The sequence below is a fragment of the Hippopotamus amphibius genome, chromosome 2 (assembly GCF_030028045.1).
Source record: "Hippopotamus amphibius kiboko isolate mHipAmp2 chromosome 2, mHipAmp2.hap2, whole genome shotgun sequence".
Lineage (NCBI taxonomy): Eukaryota > Metazoa > Chordata > Mammalia > Artiodactyla > Hippopotamidae > Hippopotamus > Hippopotamus amphibius.
The window spans coordinates 107281795-107308684 of record NC_080187.1 but is presented as its reverse complement, the minus strand read 5'-3'; the positions used below and the strand labels follow the sequence as shown (position 1 = coordinate 107308684).

At 36.6% G+C, this 26890-nt stretch overlaps 1 protein-coding gene across 15 annotated transcripts in view; it reads right to left on the bottom strand.

The window, feature by feature from the left end:
- The window catches only part of NEK1 (NIMA related kinase 1), a 226719-nt gene that overhangs the window by 118117 nt on the left and 81712 nt on the right, over positions 1-26890 (bottom strand). For 13 of the 15 annotated variants that reach the window (XR_009051254.1, XR_009051255.1, XR_009051256.1 and 10 more), the window contains exons 12-16: positions 15688-15747; positions 15391-15450; positions 15249-15296; positions 15002-15076; positions 9899-10062 (exon numbers count right to left, since the gene is read on the bottom strand). Coding sequence is in view for 12 of the 15 variants with exons in the window: in XM_057721154.1 (XP_057577137.1) it covers positions 9899-10062; positions 15002-15076; positions 15249-15296; positions 15391-15450; positions 15688-15747 (407 nt within the window). In the remaining 3 variants the exon portion in view is untranslated. The remainder of the gene's footprint in view (positions 1-9898; positions 10063-15001; positions 15077-15248; positions 15297-15390; positions 15451-15687; positions 15748-26890) is intronic. The other 2 variants (XM_057721160.1, XM_057721161.1) reach the window with 2 other exon arrangements.

The window sequence follows — 26890 nt, the reverse complement described above, 5'->3', positions numbered from 1 at the left end:
GTCCAATGTTTGTCAGTCTGGGCTTCCAGCTGACATATGTTAATTCATATTCACTGATTGATTTGATTCATTGAATCAAATTAATTCAAATAATTCAGTTGCACAGAATTATTTTACTAAGAACCTGATCATATGTATAACAGCTTTGCTTTAAAGAATGTTCACACATCTATGTATGTTCACACCATCTATGTAAATAAATAGTACTACCTGTTCTATTTATTTATGTAATCTGTAAGTTTTGCTTTACTGAATGGTGTTTTCCTAAGCAGGTGTATATAACTGGTTGCTTTCAGTCACAAACTTAAAACCTGCAGTGATTTTTGCTTATCATTATTTCTTTTTTCTTCTTCTCATTTTTTTATTATTGAGTGTCAACCATTTACCAATATTATACCTGTCTTTGAAGATATAAGATGTATAAAACAGAATTCCAGGAATGCAGGGTTGGTGCAACATATAAAAATCAATCAGAGTCATATACCTTATTAATAGAATAAAAGACAAAACTAGTTTAATTGATTCTACAATTCCTTATAATATTTAAAAACCTATGGGGAGGGTGGGGGGGAAGTTGACGGAGGGAGGGAATATGGGGATATGTGTATAAATACAGCTGATTGACTTTGGTGTACCTCAAAAACTGGTACAAGAGTGTAAAGCAATTATATTCCAATAAAAAAAATAAAAAATTAAAAAATAAAAACCTATACTGTCTTCATTTTTCACACACATTTCTATTTACTACTTAATACATACCAAAAAGAAGAACCCATACTCATATTCTTACTCCCCTTTAAAGTAGTAAAACTGTGCTACACTGTGAACACAAACTATGTGTGTGCAAGGCACACAGGGATAGAGGAAAGAGTCAAGTAACTTCTTAATAGTCATTCTCTTCCTTAGGTGTTACTAAGCATTTATATGTGCATACTTTGTTTTAGACAAATTAAACAGACTATATCTTTTGAGTTCCAATATTATACCACTTAAAATTAGTAGAACATTAATCTAGATTAATAGTAAAGGAATGATTAATATAAATACTACATAAGCCACAAATATATAGTAAGAAATTAGGAATCTGGAAAGTGAAATAAAGAGACATTAAAATGGATTAAAAAGAAATAAACTCCTTTTTAGGGACTTCCCCGGTGGTGCAGTGGTTAAGAATCCGCCTGCCAATGCAGGGGACACGGGTTTGATCCCTGGTCTGGGAAGATCCCACACGCCTCGGAGCAACTAAGCCCGTGCTCCACAACTGCTGAGCCTGCGCTCTAGAACCTGTGAGCCACAACTACTGAGCCCGTGTGCTGCAACTACTGAAGCCCGCATGCCTAGAGTCCATGCTCCGCAACAAGAGAAGCCACCTCAATTAGAAGCCCATGCACTGCACCAAAGAGTAGCCCCTACCTGACGCAACTAGAGAAAGCCCACGTGTAGCAACAAAGACCCAAGGCAGCCAATAAATAAAACAATTTTTTTAAAAAAACAACTTCTTTTTGTCATCCTGACAAGAAAAAAAAAAGAATGTTATTTTCTTTTTTTATTACCAATTCATGAATAAGTGGCAAGATCTGGGTAAGACCTCATATCCATGGCTCAAACCTTTTACTGATAAGGGAACTTTAAAAATTTTTGAAGGATGATTAAAAATGGATTCTTTTAAGAGGTGAAAACAACATAAAAATAGGCATTAATCTAGGTAGCAGAAATAATCTGAGAAACGAAAAGTGAGTCAGCGTGGTTCAAGGTAGAAGAGTTGAGGTGGTACAGGGCTAATGAAATGAAAAAAAAAAGGATGTTGAGGGTGTATTCATTAAGCTTCCTCCTCTGTTTAAGTGGCATAATATCTACCTGAGGGAATGGAATTGTTGTCAGCTTCACTCAAATGAAGCAATATAGAGGAAAAGACGTGGAAAAGTAAAGGCTCAATAAAATACACATGTTTAGAGGCACTCAATGGCTTCATAAGATGGCCTCACATGATTGAGGTTCTAATACGAAAAGCTAGTTCAATGTAAGTTCACTAGTTGTAACAAACATACCACTCTGGTGGGGGATGTTGACAATGGGTACAGGGACAACATATGGGAAATTTCTGTACCTCCTGCCTCAGTTTTCTGGTGAAGCTAAAACTGCTGTAAAAAATCAAAGTCTTTTAAAAAAAAAAGCTAATTGAGGAGGTGTGTTATTAAGACATGGATATAAGCAAAGTTGGACCAGTCAGAGTTACTGATAAGAAGGGAAAAAAGAAAAATAATTAACACCATGAGGAAGGAAGAGGTCAATATGGGCTATCCAAAATATGAGGAAAAGACAATCTGAATGAGTCTTAGATGACTATAGATTTCTGTTTGCTGATTCAGTTTGAATCAGGGAAAAGAAATGACCAGGTATGACAATGACATACAAATTATAAAAACCATAAGTTATGACTGTAGAGACAGTACTCTATAATGCCAATGGTGCTAAAAAGTTCAAGACAAAAGAATCATAATATTCAAATCGGAGGAGACCTTGAGTATTAACCAATCCAACTTCTTGCTGAAAAAAGTATTCTCATATTCCCATCTAAATATCCATGACACATGGTCATTCAAATCCCTAGTTTAATACTTCCAGTTTGAGAGCACTGATTAAATGCCACAACAGCCCACCCACTGAAGAGACCTCCTACTGGGTCGAAATGTGCTTATTCACTTCTAATCACAGTACTTCTACACTGTGTAAATACAAAGAAGTCTACTTCCTCTTCTACAAGACAAGCCATCCAATTCTTCTGAACTTGTTCCTTCAAGACTGCTTTCTTTAATGGTAGTGAAATTTTCCCAGCTTCTCCAATTTTCCTCATAAAATGTTTCAAGCCTTAGTAAAGTCAATATGGCACAACAGTTAACTGAGTGAACTTTGAGACCAAACTGTCCAATTTCAACTCCTGGTTTTACTAACAAACAGTTATGTGGAGACTTTCCTGGTGGTGCAATGCTTTAGAATCCACCTGCCAATGCAGGGGACACAGGTTTGAACGCTGGTCTGGGAAAATCCCACATGCTGTGAAGCAACTAAGCCCATGCACCACAACTACTGAGCCTGTGCTCTAGAGCCCGTGAGCCACAACTATTGAGACTATGTGCCACAACTACTGAAGCTCACGCATTTAGAGCCCATGCTCCACAACAAGAGAAGCCACCGCAATGAGAAGCCCGCGTGCCCTGCAATGAAGAGTAGCCCCAGCTTGCCACAACTAGAGAAAGCCCGTGTGCAGCAAAGAAGACCCAACACAGCCAATAAATTAAAAAAAAAAGTTATGTGGCTTTCAATAAATTATTTATAGTCATTTATTATATATCAATTTCTTAATCTCTAAAACAGTGAGAATAATACCTGCCTTGTAGCACTGCTGATGACCAAACGAGCTAATAATGGTCAACTCTCATTATTCCTCGTAGTTATGTTGCATAAAGTCAACATGAATATGAATTAGTGAATACTGAACCATTACCCCAAGGAGAATTACAGGCTTAGGTTCCTGACAGCCTATTACTACATTTTCACCAATGGCTTAACATACAACCTTGTTTTATGTGTGCTGCTGTTTAAAGATACCTCATTATATGGTCAGTTCATTAACACTGAACTGTCGGCCAACCACACTATAACTCACACCTGAAGGAAGCTTCTCTGATACAAATATTTCTTCCATAAGGCACACCACAGCCTTCTTGCACCTACGAACACAAGACAGCACTTCAGCACAAGGCTGAGGGCCATTTTAAACAACGAAATTACCAACAAAATGCCCCAAATGCAGACAAGGCAGTACTGGGCAGACTATGAAAATACGTTTGTTCATGAGCCCTGAAACAGGAGAGCAGAGCTGGCCTTGCTCCCCTCAGCTGGGACACGTGCACCAGGCAACTGAAAGTCCTTGGGGCTCTGAATCTGCCCAGGGACGACCATGAAAGGACTAGGAAATAACTAAATTTAGCAAGCAGGCAAATCCACAAACACACAATCTACAGATAATGGGGACTAACTAGACATGTAAGTTACTTGGCAGCGGCATTGGCACAGCGTACTCAATTCAATAGCAGCTCCCATTTCTACGTCATTCTCATGCTCCTCCTCACCATCACATGGTTTGCCAATATTCTGCTGCATAACCCATAGAGAACACAGTGAAAACTTCACTTCCTCCACTACTTTAATTTTAAACTTTATATTTTTCAAAAACTTCTTTAGCTCCTAAAAGTAACTGGTACTGGCCAGGTGGCAATAAAATGGGCACAATCATATACTGTTAGGTTGAGCATAAACTGGCACAGCTTTTGTAGAAAGAAAATTAGTAATATTTGGTTAATAAATAAATTTAGTTAAATAAATTTAGTAATATTTCTTTCTAGAGCCCTCATCAAGAACATAACAGGATACAGGATGAGCAGTGATTTCCTCTCCTGTTTCTAACACTCATCTATACTTTCTAGTATTTCTAAAGCTAACCTTTATCACCTTAGTAAGCAGAAAAGCAAGACAAAAAAGCCACCTGTGTCTTTCTTTCAGGTTTCCTTTTTCCTTGAGAGAAAGGGAGAGAAAAAAGAGGTCTGAACATTTGGCTGAGAATCCTAAGTGAAAGGGGGACGACAGGATGGTCAGCTCCCAGAATTTTAAAATCAGGGAATATGTGAGCATTCTTGACTTCAGCAAAGGAAACAGCATGAAAGGGGAACTTGAGGATTAGAGGAAGAAAAAAGAAAAAAAAAAGCCTTTCAGTAAAGCAAAACACTGGCATGCAAAGACAACAGCTTAAGTTCAACAGAGTAGTAAAAGTTGCTGATCTATGACAATGGAAAAGGATTATAATATATACGAAAATATGAGATGGTGGGTATTAGTAAGTATGAAATTAGGAGCATATCATACACACAGTAGTTGAATCTTTCCCTTACCAATGATTACTAGCTATAAAAGATAAGGGCATTTTTATTCTTACAGCAATATATAATTATAATAGTTTGAAAGCTTTTATTTTTCTTTTTCATTCACAAGCAGTTTGCCTGAGAAGGAAATCTTTCAAACGTGTTTAAACTTGCTGATTTATGAACACATTTAAACTTGCTTCTTTTTCCCTAATGCAACCAACTGGAGTGTATACCCTACCAAGATCTGAAAATAAAATAAATAAATTTGACTTCTTAATATTAAACTGTAAAATCAACACACTAAAAAATAAATAAAGAGCTGTAAAGCTGCCCTCATGAGACAGAATGGCTTGCTGACAAAGGCAGAGTTTTGTGAAACCTGATCATACTAACACGACAAATAAAAACCCTAAGATGAGGACAGCAGTAGTGGCACAGTGGTGGTGATGCTGACAGTGATGGGGGTGCCCGAGAAGCTCCCCAAGGAGCCATCCAAGCAGCAACCAAGAGGGCTGCCTGGCTGACAGCCTGGGGCCTCATACGGAGGCCCATGTGCTCACACAGAGGCCCACAGTGGGATGTGAGAGCAGCCCAGACCACAGCTAGTTGAGGCTCAGAAGAGCATGATGACCAGCCTGGGTTCATCCCCTGGCCGGTGTTCACCTATCACCAAGTTTTCAATAGTTGTCAACAACATAAACAACTATATAATTTTTTACAAATCCAAATTTATTTTATCCAAAAGGATAATCTGTATTCTACGATTGTGTCATCCTACTTTTTTCACATTAAAATGTTCATTCTTTTACCAGACGATGAAGTTAGGACTAATAACTTTTTTTAAAAATGAGCTTACTTGGCAAAATTAAAAGTTGGAAGTCCTCAATCAGGTCTCCAATTTTATTTTATTTTTCATTTTACAGACCTAGTAAGTACCTGTCAACCTAAACCAAGAACAGAATAGTAAGTAGGAATTAATCAGGCAGAAGGGCAGAGGGAGCAGCAGGTGTACAGGAACAAGGACGAGGGAAAACATGTCTTTTAAGTCTGCACTCCCAGCAGTCTGGAAAGAAGAGCAAGATAAGGCCAAGGAAGTACACAGGCCTCCAAGAAACGCTGCAGGCCATTTAGGGGCTGCAATTTGATCCAAGAGGCAATGAAAGGTCATTAGTTCAACTTTTTACTTACTGTATGTTGTTCACACACTTTTTCCAAGGGTATATTTACTTGGTCAGATAATTTTTCAGACTCAAAAGTATATCAAATTTCCATTAAATTTTATCTAAATCAAGTTAGTTGTAGCTATGGTCTACTGAGATTGGTTCATTTCCTGATCAATCATACAATATATTTGCTGTTTCTTCCCACTTTACGTATTCTGGAAATATGATGACTATATCCTTTGAATGTTTTTTCTATGTCCCCCTTAAGAACGAAGATTAGTTTCAAGGGGACACACTTCTAAAACTTTTTTAATTTGGACAACATCAAAATATTAACCAGCATCCTCTGAATATAATTCTTTAACTAATGACTAATCCACCTAACAATCTTTATTTATATTTCTTCACCTACACCCTGGCAACAGTATCTTGTTGTTGGTTATACACCCTACTAGGTATCTGAGTAATTTTTTACAATGCCTCAAGGCCAACAGAAATGCCTACCAGTCCCATTCATTAAATAGGTTAAAACTGCTTAGCAGTACGGTCTACGCTTTGTCCAACAGATGTAGTTGTGTTTCCCTCACAACTGTAAAATGTCCAAGGCACTGTGATGCTCCAAGTTGCCTCAGCACACAGTTTGAGAACTACAACTCTAGCCTATAACCCTAAAAAGAAATATAGGCTGTATGTATCTGACATAATCTATTCTCTGTGAATTTATATTGCATTACAGTGGTGGCTGCTTCCTTTTAAGATGTCTGCAGGCTCCACTTGTAATCTTGCCTGGGATCAACATAAAGGAAACTAGTCTAGTTTATAGAATCTGCCTTTTGAAAATTACGTGATACTTGATGATCTCCAGTTCGCTACCAATTCTTCCATTTTCTATGTCCTCAGATAAAACCAAAATAAATTCAATGAGTATAAATGAAAGTTCACTCAGTATTTGGTATTATGTTTAATCTTTAAAGTACCCAGTATTTTACAATTTTATAACCAACTATATCAATAACTGTTTTGCCTGTACACTAGCAGTATCTCAAGAAGCTGAGAAGTCCTTACAATGGTGCTTGAGGAGCTGAACCCTATACTCAGACGGACTTAGTTTAAATCCTACCTCCACTGCTTGCTAGTGACCTGACCATGCACAAGTTTTAAATCTCCACAGGTCCTATAATTTCTTTATCTTTATTAAAAGAATGATATCGAATTCAAAGGGATGCTGTGATGAATAATATAACTTGGTATATAAGTGTTCAATAAATAATATCTATCATTGATAATAAGTTCAAAGCAACATAAGAAAATGTATACTATTATGTTTGAGTACTGTTAAGCCCCCAAAGTTGGAAGAAAGGAAATGATAAATGATCTCATAAACACAAATGGTTTAAAAGCTGAAAATTAAAATACTGAAACTACATCTGATGCTCAAATGAAGACCTGAATGGAAGCTGTGTTCTAGTGGAAGAAGTAACTAAGCCATTGAAGACAATTTAAACTCAAGTGTAAACACCTGCCAACATTTCAAGGTCACACGGAAGCCTGATGCAAAGGGACCAATCTGGTCCATTACTTGCCACTCCAACTGTGAAGAACCAAGAAACATTCTGGAAAGTGAACAGTGCGAAGAAGCATGACATAGCTTTCCCTATTTTCTTTACACTATACACAATTATTTTAGGAGACTCGATTAAAATTAAACAAAATTAAAATTAAACAAAACAAAGCCATACAAATTACATACTAGACAGATCAATAATAGCAGAGGATAAAAACCCCACACAAAGGACTTCCCTTGTGGTGCAGTGGTTAAGAATCCACCTGCCAATGCAGGGGACACAGGTTTGGTCCCTGGTCCGGGAAGATCCCACATGCTGTGGAGCTACTAAGTGCATGTGCCACAACTACTGAGCCTGTGCTCTAGAGCCTGTGAGCCATAACTATTGAGCTCACGTGCCACAACTACTGAAGCCTGTGCACCTAGAGCCTGTGCTCCACAAGAGAAGCCACTGCAATAAGAAGTCCGAACACTGCAACAAAGAGTAGCCCCTGCTCTCCGCAATTAGAAAAAGCCCACGTGTAGCCAATAAATAAATAAATTTATTAAAAAACAAAAACCTCACAAAAAATCTTCATTACCATTTCATAAAAACTGCATATGCATAAGTCTGTCACCCTCTTTTCTCAAAACTGGGAAATATTTACAATTAGATTAACACTTCAGGCTACTGTGCATAATTCATAATGTTAGTTTATATTCACCTCAATTATTTACCTCTGCTCAACTATCTTTTAATAACCTTTTATAACTGAGAGAACCATAAAGATTTTTACCACACTCAAAAGTATTCTCCATAAAATGACAAATAAAATTTTCACAAAATGATATCTGCTCTTCCTTAAGCAGAGTGTTTTTATAGAAGAAATGGGAAGATCTTGGGACTTCCCTGGTGGTGCAGTGGTTAAGAATCTGCCTGCCAATGCAGGCGACACAGGTTTGATCCCTGGTGCAGGAAGATCCCACATGCTGTGGAGCAACTAAACCTATACACCACAACTACTGAGCCCATGTGCCTAGAGCCTGTGCTCCATAACAAGAGAAGCCACCGCAATGAGAAGCCGGCACACCACAACGAAGAGTAGCCACCGCTTCCCACGACTAGAGAAAGCCCGCTGGCAGTAACGAAGACCCAATGCAGCCAATCAATCAATTTTTTAAAAAAAGAAGAAGAAATGGGAAGATCTAAAAAAAAAATATGATTTCTTAAAAAAAAAAAGGAACTATGCAAATTCAAACTATTGACTGCAACCATATTAAAGTAATTAATGGAAGAAAAGGAAAAACCCAATGAACAGGACAATAGAGAGCCATCAATCAGAGATGAACATGAAGAGAAGACAACAAAGAGAAAAGTGGGCTCTAAGCGATGAGGAAAAGTAAGACCCAAAAGCATGCTTTGGACTTCTGCATACAGTGTAATCCCATTTTTTAAAAATTATTTCATTATATATTGGCTGCATTGGGTCTTCGTTGCCCTCTTGCCATGGCTTCTCTTGTTGTAGAGGACGGACTCTAGGCACATGGGCTTCAGTAGTTGCAGTGCATGGGCTCAGCAGTCATAGCTTGCGGGCTCTAGAGCACAGGCTCAGCAGTTGTGGTGCACGGGCTTAGCTGCTCTGAGGCCTGTGGGATCTTCCCAGACCAGGGACCAAACCCATGTCCCCTGCATTGGCAGGTGGATTCTTAACCACTGTACCACTAGGGAAGTCCCTCCATTTTAAATATATTCTGATTTATTTAAAGCAAGTGGATAAAGTTATTACAACCACGTGTTGGTTCAATGTTATCACGTTCCTTTAAATAGTATGTTCCGCCTGTAACATATATAAGCTACAAAAATTAGGCTGAAGTGAAGAGCTACATGTTTGCCACATGTAATCAAGGGCCAAATTTGCACGCAAGAAACACTGCATCCAGAAGGCAAAAAGTATTCTACGTATAACGGAGAAAACACCCAGAAAGTGTCAGTATTAGGCTGTACATGACATAAGACAAAATTACATGAGAGTGTATTCATGGATCATCACAGTCCAACCTGTTTATATTGGCTTGTTTAGAAAAGGCCTTCAATCTTTCCCAAGTTTTACTAAGAGTATCAGCATCAGAGGAAATGTGATGACCTGCAGCTCCCTTGGGAAATCCTGGATGTACTCCAGGTGGGATTCCTCTGTTGATAAACATGCACAATGACTTCCATCACTTTCTCTAAAGCAAAGCACAAGCAACTTCTGCAGAACACGCCATACCTTTCTGGAAGCCTTCGGCCATGTATTTCTCCTTTCCATTTAGCCTCACTCTCTTCTGCTCTTCGTTGCTGCATTTGATCAAAAATAGCATGATAATGTTCATACTGTCCTCGAGAAGAAAAAGACGATGGAGCCACAGCCCCTCCACTGCCACAAAAGGGAGCCTAGGAGTCAAACAAAGAGCTCTCACATGCTTATCTCACAAGACCTAAAAGGTCTGTACTACCCTCAAAAGAAAAAGTAAATTTCAGCACTTGACTCTTAAAAAGCAAATTACCTAATTTAACGAATGTTGTCCTACTATATTATAACCATTAACAATCAAAAAGTAGGATACTTTGTTACTAACAATAAAGCATAATTCAATGTAACAAAAAATATAAAATATCACTAAATTTATGTAACTATGAAAAAACCTGGTCTTAAGTTTTCAAACAAGTTTCTAACATACATTTTATGTGATCCCATCCTATCAAGTTTAAATATGTATAGCTTATAAATAAAACAGAGCCTGCTTTTGTAACACTCAAAATTCTATCTAACAAAAACTTACAGCATTTAACATACCCCAATCCAATTCAACAAGCGATGAAGTTTTATAAACACCACTGAAACATACTCTAGGTGTAAACAAAAGAAGCAAAAGAACATATCTATCCTTAAGCAGTTTTTAAACTGGGAAACAAAGTATAAAGCTAGAAAAACATTTCATTTTCTGTAGTAAACGAATGGCAGTAGGCACACTCTAAAGTAGTAAATACTGAGCCAATTTACAAAATAGAAAAAAAAAGAGAAATAAAAATTCCTAAAAAAACCCAAAAACACTGGAGAAAAATATTATTCAACCCAACCTTGAAAGCACTGTAACAAAGAAAGATTAAATTATTACATATGAACCATAGTATTAAAGTAAAAATTAAAGTAAAAATAAGCACTGGATGTATACATTTAGGTGCCAGCTGTAGAGGGAGATAAGACGCATGAAGACGTATGAATGCAACTAGAAGGAAGGCAGATAGGGAGTGTTACACTTGGTCACGAAAAGTCGTTACAGGTAACTGCCCTCAGCCTGGGTGTGTGAGTTCATATAATAAACAACTGAAAGCACGCACACACTTTCTAGCAGGAAAGTGCACTAAGTTTTTAAGAAGGTAAGTCAAATTACACATAATAAGTAAGAATAAGAGAGAAAAGGGTAGAGGAACTAATTAAAAGGCTTGCTGCACTGACACCAAGCCAAGAAGCCTGTGAGTAAACAAAGGCAGTCAGAGAAAAAGTCAGTGGTGAAGGGAGCTGTGGATCCCCTGCAGGATGAAGGGGATGGCGTAAGATGCAGCCTCAGAACACACGCACCCAAGTGCACACAAAACTCACAGAAAACAGAGGTGTCAGAGAGGATGAGAGTTGAGTAAGTGCACAACGTTACAGAGGTCAGGGTGCAAGAACTGCACTTGCGAAGCGGAAATCAGGAACCTCAAAGGCAGAGGCCAGCAGCACCGAAAGGAAGACAACTTGATGTGACTCCAGTGGAGGGGCAGCGTTCAAACATGGATGAGAACAGAAGCTAGAGCACTGCCAGGAAAGGGAGGTGAGCTTCCCAGTGACGACATCCTAAGGAAGAAGTCTGGCTAAGAAAAATATGAGAACCAAATAAAAGGCATTTCATTATACCCAATGAGTTAAAACTTGTGTTAATATCTTGACATAAGAAGTTGCATACGATATTATAAGACTGATTTTTTAAAAAACCAGCTCAAGATAAATGCAGATAACTGATTCATGATGTTTGAATAGCAACAGCTGAAAGTTGCTAGAAAGAAAGAAGATACCTCATTAGGCAGGAAACTTCACTAAGGTTATTTTCATATACATTTTGAAAACGTGCATCTCAAGGCAAGATGATCAGAATCAATTCTGGTAAAAAGGGGTCACACCTCCTATGAGACTGGTTACTCCCTTAGTTTGGTCTGGCGCTAATATCATGTTAAGTTTGAGTATTCTAAGATTTCTCTTAAGCAAAAACAAATGTATGTACATATCTCTGTGAAGACACCTGTATTGAAAATAATGCTGAAAACACTGTACTAGAATACCAAAACAATAGGATCTTTTAAACATCACTTTATTCACCAATTATAAGTGCAGGTTGATGTTTTGCCAAATACAGACACTTGTGGAATCACTACCACAATCAAAAGCATATCCATCACCCCAAAAAGTTCCCTCACATTTCTTTGCAGCCAACACCCCCTCATTCCAGCAAACACTGATCTGCTCTCCGTCATAGAGATTGGATTTGCCTTTTCTTATCACTTCATATAAATGGAATCATACAATATATACTCTTGTGCCTGGCTTCTGTCACTCAGTATGTTTTTGACTGATCCATCTTGTTGCATGTATTAACAGGCTACTCCTTTTCATTGCTGAATAGTATTTCAATATACTGTCAACAGATGTGCCTCATATATATATATAATGGTTATCTACAAAATCAAACTATATATGTGGAATATTTCATAATTTTTCTAAAAACACACACTCATAAGAGATACATCAAAAATGGATAAAGCATTGTAAATCAACTACAATTTTAAGAAAGAAAAAATACCTATGAGAATTTTTTAAAAAATGAATAAAGCAAAAAAGTCCTAGATTTTGCAGATACTAAATAATCAAAGACAGTTGGTTATTTATACTGTATATAATGTCTTATTATTTAGAGGTATATAATAATAGTATATTAACTTTGAAATATTTCTCTTAATGTGTACTTTTTGTTTTATCTTTATTTTGGGGAGTCTCCTTAATTTGATTCACATTTTACTGAGCTTCCTTATCAACTGTACAGAAATCAAACAGCTGAAGAAAACATTTCAACCCTCATGGGGAATAAGTACAGAAACTAACATAGAATCTGCTTTACATCATGGAAAATAAATTGTTCTATTAACCCGCACAGAAAGCAGTATAGAAGTTTATGAAGTGAAGCAGAAACATATTAAGCACATAGCATCTCACAATGTTGAGAAACTGTTATCAAACACTGATAAAACTGGACTTTAGGATTAAATATGGCTTTAGACATCATAGGGGGAAAAGGTGTTTTATTGCATAAAGAAGATATACGCAAAGGGAGAAGAAACAATAATCAAATTCTCAACACTAATTAAGGACTTGATATAAAATACTTGACAAGATCTGAGGGCCTGCACTTTGGTAAATTTCTAATCATATATGATATGGAGTTAATTATTTTAGAATGGGCCAAGTTCTATCTGAGTCATTCCTTATCATTCAGGGGGTTAAAAGTTCAACTGCATAGTAAATTGGATAGTACAGTACAAAAATAGTAGAGTACAATTTTAAAGATAAAATTGTATCACTAAAACCTGTATAAGTCTATATTAATACAGACTTAGAAAAAGTGACTCCTACTGGGTTATTGATATGTAATATGAAAGATGTGCTGTCTCAAGACACTGAAAAACAAATCAAGAAAGCCAGGGCAGAACGTATATGTCTATATAAAACATAAATTTTTATTCAGATCATAACTTTGGGGGAAAAAGAAACAAGTAAGAATGGTAATCATTTCAACTTAATATCTACTGGGCACCAAAATACCAAGTTTATTGAGCATGGTCAGGGGGGTTCACAGTTTAAAGACGTTAAGTAACAGTTGGTTGAATGATACAAATTAAAACTGATAATACAGAGGAATAATAATATATATTCGTTTTTTACTGCTGCATCATAAATTACAACAAACTCAGCAGCTTAAGACACACGCATTCGTGGTCTCAGGAGTCTGGGCGTGGTCAGCAGGTACCCTGCTCGGGATCTCACCATGCAAAAATCGAGGCGTCAGCAAGGGCTGTAATCCTCACCTGAGGCTCAGGATCCTCTTCCAAGTTCAGTGGTTCCTGGCAGAATTCACTCTCTTGCGGCTGTCATGGCCAAGGTCACCATGTTCTTGCTGCTTGTTGGTCAGAGACCACTATCAACTTGTAGAGGATACCTATACTCCCTTGCTACATGAACATGTGCTTTTTCCCAGGCCAGCAGAAGCTGTGTCTCTGACCTTCTCCCTTCCAGTCTGCTATGAGGGAGTCTTATAAAACTGTGACATGACCACAGGAGTCACTACCCCATCAGCAGTGCCATACAACACAGCCCAACCAAGGGGGCTGCTACGCACCACGTTTACAAGTTCCCCCACGATCCAGTGGAGGGGATAATATCAGGTCTGACTCCTGGAGTCAGGAATTTGGGGCCTACCACAGATATGTAAACGATGCTGTGAGAGCAAAAGAGGAAAGGCAAGATCCAGACTGGCAGAACAAAGTAAGGAAAAGGAAGTTAACAGGTGAGCTCCTGGCACTGCTCTTGAAATTTTTCTTTCTTTCTTTCTTTTTTTAAATAAAGAAATTAAGGCTCAGAAAAGTTAAGTAACTTGCCCAAGGTTATCTGGTCTGGATCTGCCTGAAGGAAATGTCTGAATTAACCTATCTAGTTAAATGACTGGTTAGGTCATTAGTTACCTAGGTAAATGGCTGGAGGAGGGAGTGAGAGTGAGGAGGGAGGGAGGGTGCTTTCAGTTAAAAAGAAACAGAAGTGCAAGGACAAAGCTCCAGCAGGCCATGCGCAGTGGAGAAACTGAAGGATAGTCCTCAGTTTAGCACGACTAGAGCACACAGCACCGCGTGGTGGGAACAGGATGAGCGTGGAGAGACCAGCAGGGCCAGCTTAATACGGGTCTTCTGAAAACAGAATCTTCAGGTCTACATGAAGCTACAGGAGGACTTTAGGCAGAGTGGTGACAAATGGTGTTTGATTTTAAAAAGACGCCTCGGGCAAGAATGGTGTATCACAGCCTTCACAGCAAATTCTTTCAGCAATTTTAACAGTGTCACACATTTGTTATCAGTACAAGTTATATAACAAATATGTGTGGGAAAACTAAGAAGTCATAACAGACACTGAAGAACTCTAGTAAAAAGTAACTGTACCCCCTAAAAAAGCCAGATGTATACATTCTCAAGAGCAGGGGGAAACTGGAGAAAGAGCAGTAGCTTGAGTGCACCAGTACTGAAGGCCTACCTTCATCTCACCGCTCCCTCCAGCACTTAGCACGTTTCTCCATCCTTGTTCCCTGGCCCTATTTATCTTCTCCAACTTTGGGGGAAAAGAAACAAACAAAACACCATTTCAAGTATTTACTACTATAAAGTACATGAAATACATTTAGTAATAAAATGGAATCTAGTGTATCCCTTTAAAAAAAAAAAGTATGTGTTTAGGGAGACAGTGATGGAGCTCACCAGGGAAAACGGTATCATCCTCTTACCCTTTCCTTTTCTTGCCTTTTCATCTGTTCAGCCTTCATTAAACTAACCTGTAACAATTTTAAAGACAAACTTCTTAGAACTCTTGAAACTATTATCATCTCCAACTTGGCAGGGGAAAAAAAGTAAGAGCGAAATAACTACCTGATCCTTTTGTTTCTTTTCTTTTTCATTCAATTCCAACCTTCCCTTTCTTGCTGGTTCCTTAAATAAAAAAAGAACATTTTTATCAAAAATAAATACTACTTTTTCTAGTTTCATCAGTAAAGCTAGCATACCAATTGTAGATGTATGCCCAGGGAAGTTAAAAAGCAGAAATAAGTTAGAGGCATCTGTTTGAAAGAAATAAGGAGGAAAGGTTTGGAGGTTTTATAAGATTTGTTTCTTTTCTAATAATTATTTTTACAAAGCTTTAAAATAAGCAGACAGATGTCTTTATACCTCAAACAGTTTCCTCCTTTCTTCTCTAGGATTCACTTTCTTCACTGGACTTTGATGGGCCTGGACAAAAAGTAAAACTACAAATTAGATAAGGATTTTGAGGTACCCATTTGAAAAATTCAAATGTATGGAAATTTAAAATAGGATAAAACGTAAAGCCAACACTGCCATAACTGTCTTTCAAGATATACTATCCCTTAAAACAAAGAACCACTGTAGCATTTGATATGCTGTTGTTAAACAAAGAGAAACATGAGATTCAAAGAAACCATGGAAAAAAGGTTCTTCCTCAATCATGAAGTAAAAAGTGTGTGCTCAGATAGAGATGCTAACTTTAAGTTTTCTAACATTATGAAAATAGAATGTCATTTAGAAAGCTCGACATTGAAGAGAGAAATTTTTCCTAAAAAAAAAATTCAAACAAGAGTTAACAGTTAGTTTCTCTCCTCACCGCCAAACGTAACTATTGTTAATATTTTCATGAGTATCCTTCCAGACACTGTTTTATGAACATAAATACATATATAACTACACACACACAGTCTTAGCTTTTTATTCTTTTTACACAAACATAATAAACAATGTGTTATTAGGTAGAAAAATGCTTTTCACTATAAACAATGTTCCTTGACATTTCTACATCTTGGGAAGCAAATTAACAATGGCGATATTCTAAACCATGGATAAAGTTTATTTAACCACTCTCTAGGGACAGACATTGTGTTGGTTCCAATTTTCCCCTACTCTATACACAGTTAGGAACTTCCTTGTACATATATTTTGTGTCATATGCAAGTCTTTCAGAAGGGCAATTTTCTGTAATAGGATTATAAAGTAAAAATATAATTTAAATGTTGAGAAAAACTGCCACCTCAAGAGGCTGCATCAACTTCTACTCCCATCAAAGAACTCATTTCCCCATAATCTCACAAATACTGAATATTATCAATCTGTCTTGAATTTCTAATTTTTGGAAAGGCTAAGAATACTTTCCAGTATATTAGATATTCACATTTCTTCTTTTATATATTAACTGCTCATCTAATTTTGGGGTTGCTCAATTTTAGGAACTATTTGTATACTATGAAAAATAAGAGTATTATAGATGCTGCAGACATTTTTTCACATTCCGTTTTGAATTGCTGTTTATTGTATCTTTCACTGCATGGAAGTTTGTAATTTATATACAATTAAATCTGCGAATCTTTTCCTTATGATATGTGCATAAATTGATTTACTAAGGAAGACATTCTAGACCTTGTAATATTTGTTTTTGCCACTAAGACAGTTTCATTTTTATACTCATATCTTTAATTTATATTTAGATTTTAAAATATTTATAGTTAGATTTTTATTTTTAGATTTATCTGGAATAAATTTTTGTTCATGGAATGAGTTAGGAATCTAATTTTTTTCTCCAGAAGATTCAATTATCTCATAACCATTTATTGGCTGATACAGCTTTTTCTCCACTAGTTTGAAATGTTTCATTAATCATATAAATTCACACTCACACATAGGTCAATTTCTGGAATTCTCCAATCTGTTCCATTTATCCATCCCCCCCTTTTTTTTAACTATGATATAAAGCCACGTATGAAAAAGTAGATAAAGGACATACACAGAGGTTAGCAAAAATAAAAGATATACCCAGCAACTACCACCCAAGTCAAGACACAGAACACTGCCAACACGCAGCCTTCCACATGTCCTTCCACAAGCCCTGCCTCCACCAGAGAGGTAGCCACCACCCTGACTTTACTAATTACCATCTCACTTGTCTTTACTGCTTTGCCCGTTACATATGCCTTCCTAAACAATACAGCTTAGTTTTTTTTCTGTTCTGAGTTGTATATTAATGGAATTACATAATATATATTCCTTTGTATTGCACTTCTGTTGCTCAACATTGTTTTCAGAATCATCCATGTTATTATTTTTAACTGCATTTATTTTCTTCATCGATATGCAATATTCCATTGATACAGATTCCTTTCTTGCACAGTTACCTTGCTCTTTTCTGAGCAGGTCTAAAGTATTTGAGGGAGTCCGTCGCTATGTCTCTCCATTTCCTTTTCTGATTCTTCATTTTTGCATGCCGAATTTCTATCTCATTTTTGCATGCCGAATTTCTATCAGGCCACTTTACTGAATTCACTAATAGCGTTCTGTTGCTTCACTAGGATTTTCTAGGTAGGGAATCATATCATCTGTAAATGTCTATTTTCTTGTCTCTCCCATATCAATGTTTCCTATTTCTTTCTCCTTTTAATTACATTGGCTAGGCTCCTGGAATAATATTAAATAATAACAATTTGCAAACATCCTTGTCTTGTTCCTAACTTTAATGTAAATGCTTCCAGTTTTTCAGCATTATGAATAATGCCTGACATGGGTTTCTAGTATATACAACTGTGTCAAGTTACGAACTTTCCCCTCTATTTCTTGACTCAAAAGAAATTCGGATTTTTAAAAAAAACATTTTATTGAGGTATAATGGACATACAAAAAGTTGCATATGTTTAACGTATACAACCAAAGAAGCTTTTTTTTGGTGTTAAATTTTACTAAACTTGCCAGTTATTTATGGAGATCATTTACATATGATTTTCTCTTCTAATCTACTAATGCAGTGAAATTAACCAGTTTGCTACTGTTGAACCATCCTTGCAACCCTGAAATGTATCCTATTTAATAATTCTTAAATTATTCTTTTGATAAATAGCTTGATTTGACTTTTTTGAAAAACATTTTTTAGGATTTCTGCATGTGTGCTCCTAAGTATAACTGACCCATGGATTTCCTTCTTTTTTATCCTGTGCCAGCTACTTAATTTTGTGATCAATGTTAAGCCTAGTGTATGACCAATTTTTCAAACAATTCGAAATACAATTCTACATATCAAAAAAGATTAAAAGTATTTACAGGAAACTCTAACTTATGTATCATGCACCAGTTATTAAACTTTTCAGCTACCTTAGGAAAAATGAATATAAAAAGAAACACTGTACAAAATTATTTACCTATGTTGGGTTTCAATGCAAAGGAAAGCAAATGCTACTTTAAAATATTACTTCAATAATCATTTACATTATTATTAAAATAATTCCAAATTTGATTAAATCATTAAAGTGTCTCCACTAACAATTCCATTTCAATAATGGCTGTATTTTGGCAAAAGTCAAAGTTACAAAATTATTTTCATATACCACTTATTGCTTCAATTTTCTAAATTTCGTAAAATGACCATAACAGACAAGCACTGAAATTCTAAAAGTGAATTCAGAATATTACAAAATAAGTATGACCTGCAATCATCATGAGATTAATAAAATTAACTCCAGGAATATATCACTGTTAAGATATTATATAGCTCGTAACACATAAAAAAGAACTAGAAAGGCACCAAAAGTTTCCTTTCACTAAAAAAAACTTCAAAATGATAATTAAAGTTTCTGCTTACTTTAGAAAGCAACATGATACATAATTTAAACATCACTTCCTCCTTACGAAATGCAACTAATTTATTTTAAGGAATACATTATTAAATTTGAGCACAATAAAACAATATTTAGAATATGTAACACCATCAAATGGGTTAATAAACTGGTAAAATGAGAATAATGATTGTCTTATAATGTGTTTGACATTTTAATTAAATGGCCATCATAAATCCATTTTATTGATACAATATGTTTTAACTCAAAGCTACATCAACACTGTGATAAGTAGTATTAAATCTCACACAGTAACTAACTAAACAGTAAGTTTACTCCCTGACGAAATGACCCAAGCAGTAGGTTCCCAGAACTATCCCACCTCCTCCTCACTGTATTATTAGATCCTAACTTGTAACCTAACTTTGATTAGGTTATTTCAATTCAACTTTATTTATTTATAGTTATTTCGATTCAACTGTCACTTAGGCTAACCATGTATCTCACCACCTAACCCCAGGAAAGACACTAGGATTAATGAGATGATAATACTGAAATATTTAAACAACAGTAGCTTTCAAACTTTTTCTATAAAAGCAACCCACAATGAGAAATACATTTCACATCCAGGCCCAATAAAGACACACACACACACACACACACACACACACACACACACACACACACACATTCCATAAAATACTTTTACTATGTGTAGCTGAGGCTGCTACTTTCTATTCTGTTACTTTAAAAAAAAAAAGTCCCTGCTCTTCACCCACTAAAATGATTTTGCCAGCACTAACAGAGAGCAACCCCCATTTTTAAAATAGTCAAGAGAGCATTCTAGGGGCACTATTACTGAAGTACAAGAAAAAAACATTGCAGATAACGTTCTTCATGGCACTACAAACACAAAATTAACATTTCAAAGTATGTTTTATGTATACAGAATTTAAACTAGTGGGGAATGTTACCCTTAAGCTTTGTAAAAATACATATTCCATCCATATTAAACAGGATTATTTGGCAATAAATAGGAACTTAGTACCAATACATGCAACCACATGGACACATGCTAAACCCTGAAAACACTATACTAAGTAAAAGAAGCCAGTCACAGAAGACCACACACTGTATGATTTTATTCACATGAAATGTCCAAAACAAGTCAATCTACACAGAGACAGAAGTAGATCAGCGGTTGCCCAGGGCTATGGAGACTGAAGAAGAATGGGGAGTGAATGCTAAACAGGAAAAGGATTTGCAGGGGAGGAAAAGGATTTGCAGGGGAGGAGGCAATGAAAATGTTCTAAAATAGATTGTGGGGATGGCTAGACAACTCTTGCAAATTCATTAGAAACTATTTAATTCCAAACTTTAAACTGATGAATTCTATAGTATGTGAGTTATATCTTGATAAAACTATTTAAAAAAAAACACATATCCCCAAGAGTTTCTGAATCATAATTTCTGGACACAGAGCCCTGCATACAGCATTTTGACAAGTTCCACAGGTAAACTCTTACGTAGAAGGTCTAGTACTGGTCTCAACATTTGTGAACCACGACACCCAACAACTTAAAAATATTAATGTGATTGATATAGCATCTCATTATATATACATGACCAGCTTTAAGCCAAACTACACAACCATGTGCAACAAGAGAATGTTTAACTAAGATAGCTATGTACTCTTGGGCAAGTCACATGAAGCAAAAAGTATATTCATCCTTTGGTGCTCCAGATTACCTCACATATGAGATATTCAAATATCCGTAAAATAAAAATGCCAAGCTCTTCCTCTGAGATCACACAGATATTTTCAGAACACTCTTTCTACACAGAAGAGAAAAAGATGGTAACATAAATCATCAATACTAAAGTTAGAGCCACAATACTGAAACATATTCATGGAGCTCCCTCTGGTGGCGTAATAACCACTCTTGTGTTTTAACAGAAGCCTTTTAGAAAACTGCAAAGAAAATGGAACTGGAGCAAAGAAAGTTTTTACGACATGCAAATATTTTAATGATATGCTGAGTAATAAAAACTTAATGTGTATGAGCTTAAATTTCTGCAATTAAAGAGAGACAAACAATATGATTAAGGGGTTATGGTTTTCCTTATAAACTTCTCATCTTCAAGCTTGATAGAAGGTTAAGTTTAAAATTCTAAAAAGCCATTATGAATTTGAATCTATAAGATGCTTGAGATTTTCTGGGGAAAAAATAAGTCTTTAAAAAAATATATGAGGGAACTTCCCTAGTAGTCCAGTAGCTAAGGCTTTGTGCTCCCAGTGCAGGGGGCACAGGTTTGATCCCTGGTCAGGTAATTAGATTCTGCATGTTGCAACTAAAAGATCCCGCATGGCACAACTAAGACCCAGCACATTCCTCCACAAGAGGGTAAACAACAGAATCAAGCAGTATCAGCAGTATTTCCTTCTGTGGAACTGAAAACCACAGCCACAGAAAGATAGAGAAAATGAAAAAGCAGAAGACTTTGTACCAGATGAAGGGACAGGATAAAGCCCCAGAAAAACAACTAAATGAAGAGGAGATAGGCACCCTTACAGAAAAAGAATTCAGAATAATGATGGTGAAGATGATCCAGGACTTTGGATGCAAAGATCAAAAAGTTTATCAAAGACCTAGAAGAATTAAAGAGCAAACAAACAGAGATATGCAACACAAGAACGGAAATGAAAAATACACTAGAAGGAACCAATAGCAGATTAACTGAGGCAGAAGGGCGAATAAGGGACCTGGAAGACAGAATGGTGAAAATCACTGATGCAGAAAAGAATAAGGAAAAAAGAATGAAAAGAACTGAAGACAGCCTAAGACGCCTCTGGGACAATGTTAAACGTACCAACATTCACATTATAGGGGTCCCAGAAGGAGAAGAGAGAGAGAAAGGACCCGAGAAAATATTGGAAGAGATTCTAGTTGAAAACTTCCCTAACATGGGAAAGGAAATAGCTACCCAAGTCCAGGAAGTGCAGAGAGTCCCAGGCAGGATAAATCCAAGGAGAAACACGCCAAGACATATAGTAGTTAAAGTGACAAAAATTAAAGACAGAGAAATGTTATTAAAAGCAACAAGGGAAAAATGACACATAACATACAAGAGAACTCCCATAAGGTTAACAGCTGATTTCTCAGCAGAAACTCTGCAAGCCAGAAGGGAGGGGCATGATATATTTAAAGTGATGAAAGGGAAGAACCTACAACCAAGAATACTCTACCCAGCAAGGATTTCATTCAGATTCGATGGAGAAATCAAAAGCTTTACAGACAAGCAACAGCTAAGAGAATTCAGCACCACCAAACCAGCCCTACAACAAATGCTAAAGGAACTTCTCTAAGCGGGAAACATAAGAGAAGAAAAGGCCCTCCAAAAAGAAAAACAAAACAATTAAGAAAATGGTAATAGGAACATACATATCGATAATTACCTTGAATGTAAATGGACTAAATGCACCAACCAAAAGACAAAGACTGGCTGAATGGATACAAAAACAAGAGCCATACATATGCTGTCTCCAAGAAACCCACTTCAGACCTAGGGACACATACAGACTGAAAGTGAGGGGATGGAAAAAGATATTCCATGCAAATGGAAATCAAAAGAAAGCTGGAGTAGCAACACTCATATCAGATAAAATAGACTTTAAAATAAAAAATGTTACAAGAGACAAGAAAGGACACTACATAAAGATCAAGGGATCAATCCAAGAAGAAGAGATAACAATTATAAATATATATGCACCCAACATAGGAGCACCTCAATATATAAGGCAAATGCTAACAACTATGAAAGAGGAAATAGACAGGAACACAATAATAGTGGGGGACTTTAACACCCCACTAACACCAATGGGCAGATCATCCACACAGAAAATTAATAAGGAAACACAAGCTTTAAATGACCCAATAAATCAGCTTGATTTAATACATATCTATAAGACATTACATCCCAAAACAGCAGATTACACATTCTTCTCAAGTACACATGGAATCTTCTCCAGGATAGATCATATTTTGGGTCATAAATGAAGCCTTGGTAAATTCAAGAAAACTGAAATCATATCGAGCATCTTTTCCAACCACAACGTTATGAGATTAGAAATCAATTACAGGAAAAAAAAACTGTAAAAAACATAAACACATGGAGGCTAAACAATACGCTACTAAATAACCAACAGATCACTGAAGAAATCAGAGGAAATCAAAAAATACCTAGAGACACATGACAATGAAAACACAACGATCCAAAACCTATGGGATGCAGCAAAGGCAGTTCTAAGAGGGAAGTTTATAGCAATACAATCCTACCTCAAGAAACAAGAAACATCCCAAATAAACAATCTAACCTTACACCTCAAGAAACTAGAGAAAGAAGAGGAAACAAAACCCAGTTAGTAGATGGAGAGAAACCATAAAGATCAGAGGAGAAATAAATGAAATGGAGACAAAACAATAGCAAAAATCAATAAAACTAAAAGCTGGTTCTTTGTGAAGATAAATAAAATTGATAAACCTCTAGCAAGACTCATCAAGAAAAAGAGGGAGAGGACTCAAATCAATAAAATTAGAAAGGAAACAGGAGAAGTTACAACAGACACCACAGAAATAAAAAGCACCATAAGAGACTACTACAAGCAACCATATGCCAATAAAATGGACAACCTGGATGCAATGGACAGATTCTTAGAAAGGTATCACCTTCCAAGACTGAATCAGGAAGACATAGAAAATATGAACAGACCAATCACAAGGAATGAAATTGAATCTGTGATTAAACATCTCCCAACAAACAAAAGTCCAGGACCAGATGGATTCACAGGTGAATTTTATCAAACATTTAGAGAAGACCTAACACCCATCCTTCTCAAACTCTTCCAAAAAATTGCAGAGGAAGGAACAATCCCAAACTCATTTTATGAAGCCACCATCACCCTGATACTGAAACCAGACAAAGATACTACAAAAAAAGAAAACTACAGACCAATATCGCTGATGAATTTAAATGCAAAAATCCTCAACAAAGTACTAGCTAACAGAATCCAACAACACAGGAAAAGGATCATACACCATGATCAAGTGGGGTTTATCCCTGGAATGCAAGGATTCTTCAATATATGCAAATCAATCAATGTGATACACCATATTAACAAACTGAAGGATAAAAACCACACGATCATCTCAATAGATGCAGGAAAAGCTTTTGACAAAATTCAACACCCATTTATGATAAAAACTCTCCAGAAGGTGGGCATAGAGGGAACCTACCTCAACATAATAAAGGCTATATACGACAAACCCACAGCAAACATCATTCTCAATGGTGAAAAACTGAAAGCATTCCCTCTAAGATCAGGAACAAGACAAGGATGTCCACTCTCGCCACTGCTATTCAACATAGTTTTGGAAGTCCTTGCCATAGCAATCAGAGAAGAAAAAGAAATAAAACGAATCCAAATTGGAAAAGAAGAAGTAAAACTGTCACTGTTCACAGATGACATGATACTATACATAGAAAATCCTAAAGATGCCACCAGAAAACTACTTGAGCTAATCAAGGAATTTGGTAAAGTTGCAGGATACATAATTAATGCATAGAAATCTCTTGCATTTCCATACACTAACAATAAAAGATCAGAAAGAGAAACTAAGGAAACAATCCCATTCACCATTGCAACAAAAAGAATCAAATACCTAGGAATAAACCTAACCAAGGAGGTAAAAGACCTGTACTCAGAAAACTATAAGACACTCATGAAAGAAATCAAAGATGACACAAACAGATGGAGGGACATACCACGTTCTTGGATTGGAAGAATCAACATTGTGAAAATGACTATATTACCGAAAGCAATTTACAGATTCAATGCAATCCCCATCAAATTACCAACGGCATTTTTCACAGAACTAGAACAAGACATTTCACGATTTGTATGGAAACGGACAAGACCCCGAATAGCCAAAGCAATCTTGAGAAGGAAAGATGGAGTTGGGGGAATCAGGCTTCCTGACTTCAGGCTATACTACAAGGCTACAGTGATCAAGACAGTATGGTACTGGCACAAAAACAGAAATATAGATCAATGGAACAGGACAGAAAGCCTAGAGATAAACTATGGTCAACTAATCTATGACAAAGGAGGCAAGGATATACAATGGAGAAAAGGCAGCCTCTTCAATAAGTGGTGCTGGGAAAATTGGACAGCTACATGTAAAAGAATGAGATTAGAACACTTCCTAACACCATACACAAAAATAAACTCCAAAGGAATTAAAGACCTAAATGTAAGGCCAGACACTCTAAAACTGCTAGAGAAAAACATAGGAAGAACACTCTTTGACGTAAATAACAGCAAGATCTTTTCTGATCCACCCCCTAGAGTAACGGAAATAAAAACAAAAATAAATAAGTGGGACCTAATGAAACTTCAAAGCTTCTGCACAGCAAAGGAAACTATAAGCAAGACGAAAAGACCACCCTCAGAATGGGAGAAAATATTTGCAAACGAATCAACAAAGGATTAATCTCCAAAATATATAAACAGTTCATTCAGCTCAATATCAAAAAAATAAGCAACCCAATCAAAAAATGGACAGAAGACCTAAACAGGCATTTCTCCAAAGAAGACATACGGATGGCCAAGAGGCACATGAAAAGCTGCTCAACATCACTAATTATTAGAGAAATGCAAATCAAAACGACAATGAGGTATCACCTCACACTGGTCAGAATGGGCATCATCAGAAAATCTACAAACAGTAAATGCTGGAGAGGGTGTGGACACAAGGGAACGCTCTTGCACTGTTGGTGGGAATGTAAATTGATACAGCCACTATGGAGAACAGTATGGAGGTTCCTTGCAAAACTAAAAATAGAACTACCATATGACCCAGCAATCCCACTGCTGGGCATATACCCAGAGAACACCATCATTCAAAAAGATACATGCACTCCAATGTTCACTGCAGCACTATTTACAATAGTCAGGACATGGAAGCAACTTAAATGTCCATCAACAGATGAATGGATAAAGAAGATGTGGTACATACATACTACAGAATGTTACTCAGCTGTAAAAAGCAAGGAAACTGGGACAGTTTTAGAGACATGGATGGACCTAAAGACTGTCACACAGAGTGAAATGAGTCAGAAAGAGAAAAACAAATACTGTATATTAACACATATATGTGGACTATAGAAAAATGGTACAAATCAACCGGTTTGCAAGGCAGAAATAGAGACACAGATGTAAAGAACAAACATACGGACACCAAGTGGGGAAAGCAGGGAGGGTTGGGGGGAGGGGAATGAATATGGAGATTGGGGTACCAAACTGTACACCCTAAATATATGGAGTTAATTGTAAAAAATAAGAAAATAAAAAGTTAAAAAAATTTTTTTTTAATTTTCAAAGATTAAAAAAAAACCAACACTTGAGTGACTTGACAAAGTCTAAGTTAGTACTCTCTAGTCCACTCATCATTCACTTATCCATTCAGTGTTTACTGAGGGCTCATCACCTGCCAGGCACTGCTGAACAGTAATGCTCTCGCATATTCACACCACCACGGAGGAGACCAGAAACAAGCAAATACAAGAAGAATAGACAGTAGACAGAACTGTGTGGCTGGTGCAGAAGGGTGGATGACGGCTCTATTCATAGAGTGAGTTTTGAGCACAGACCTGAAGGAAGGAAGGAAGAAAGCTGCGAGAGAGAGAGAGTCCTCCAGGAGAAGAGC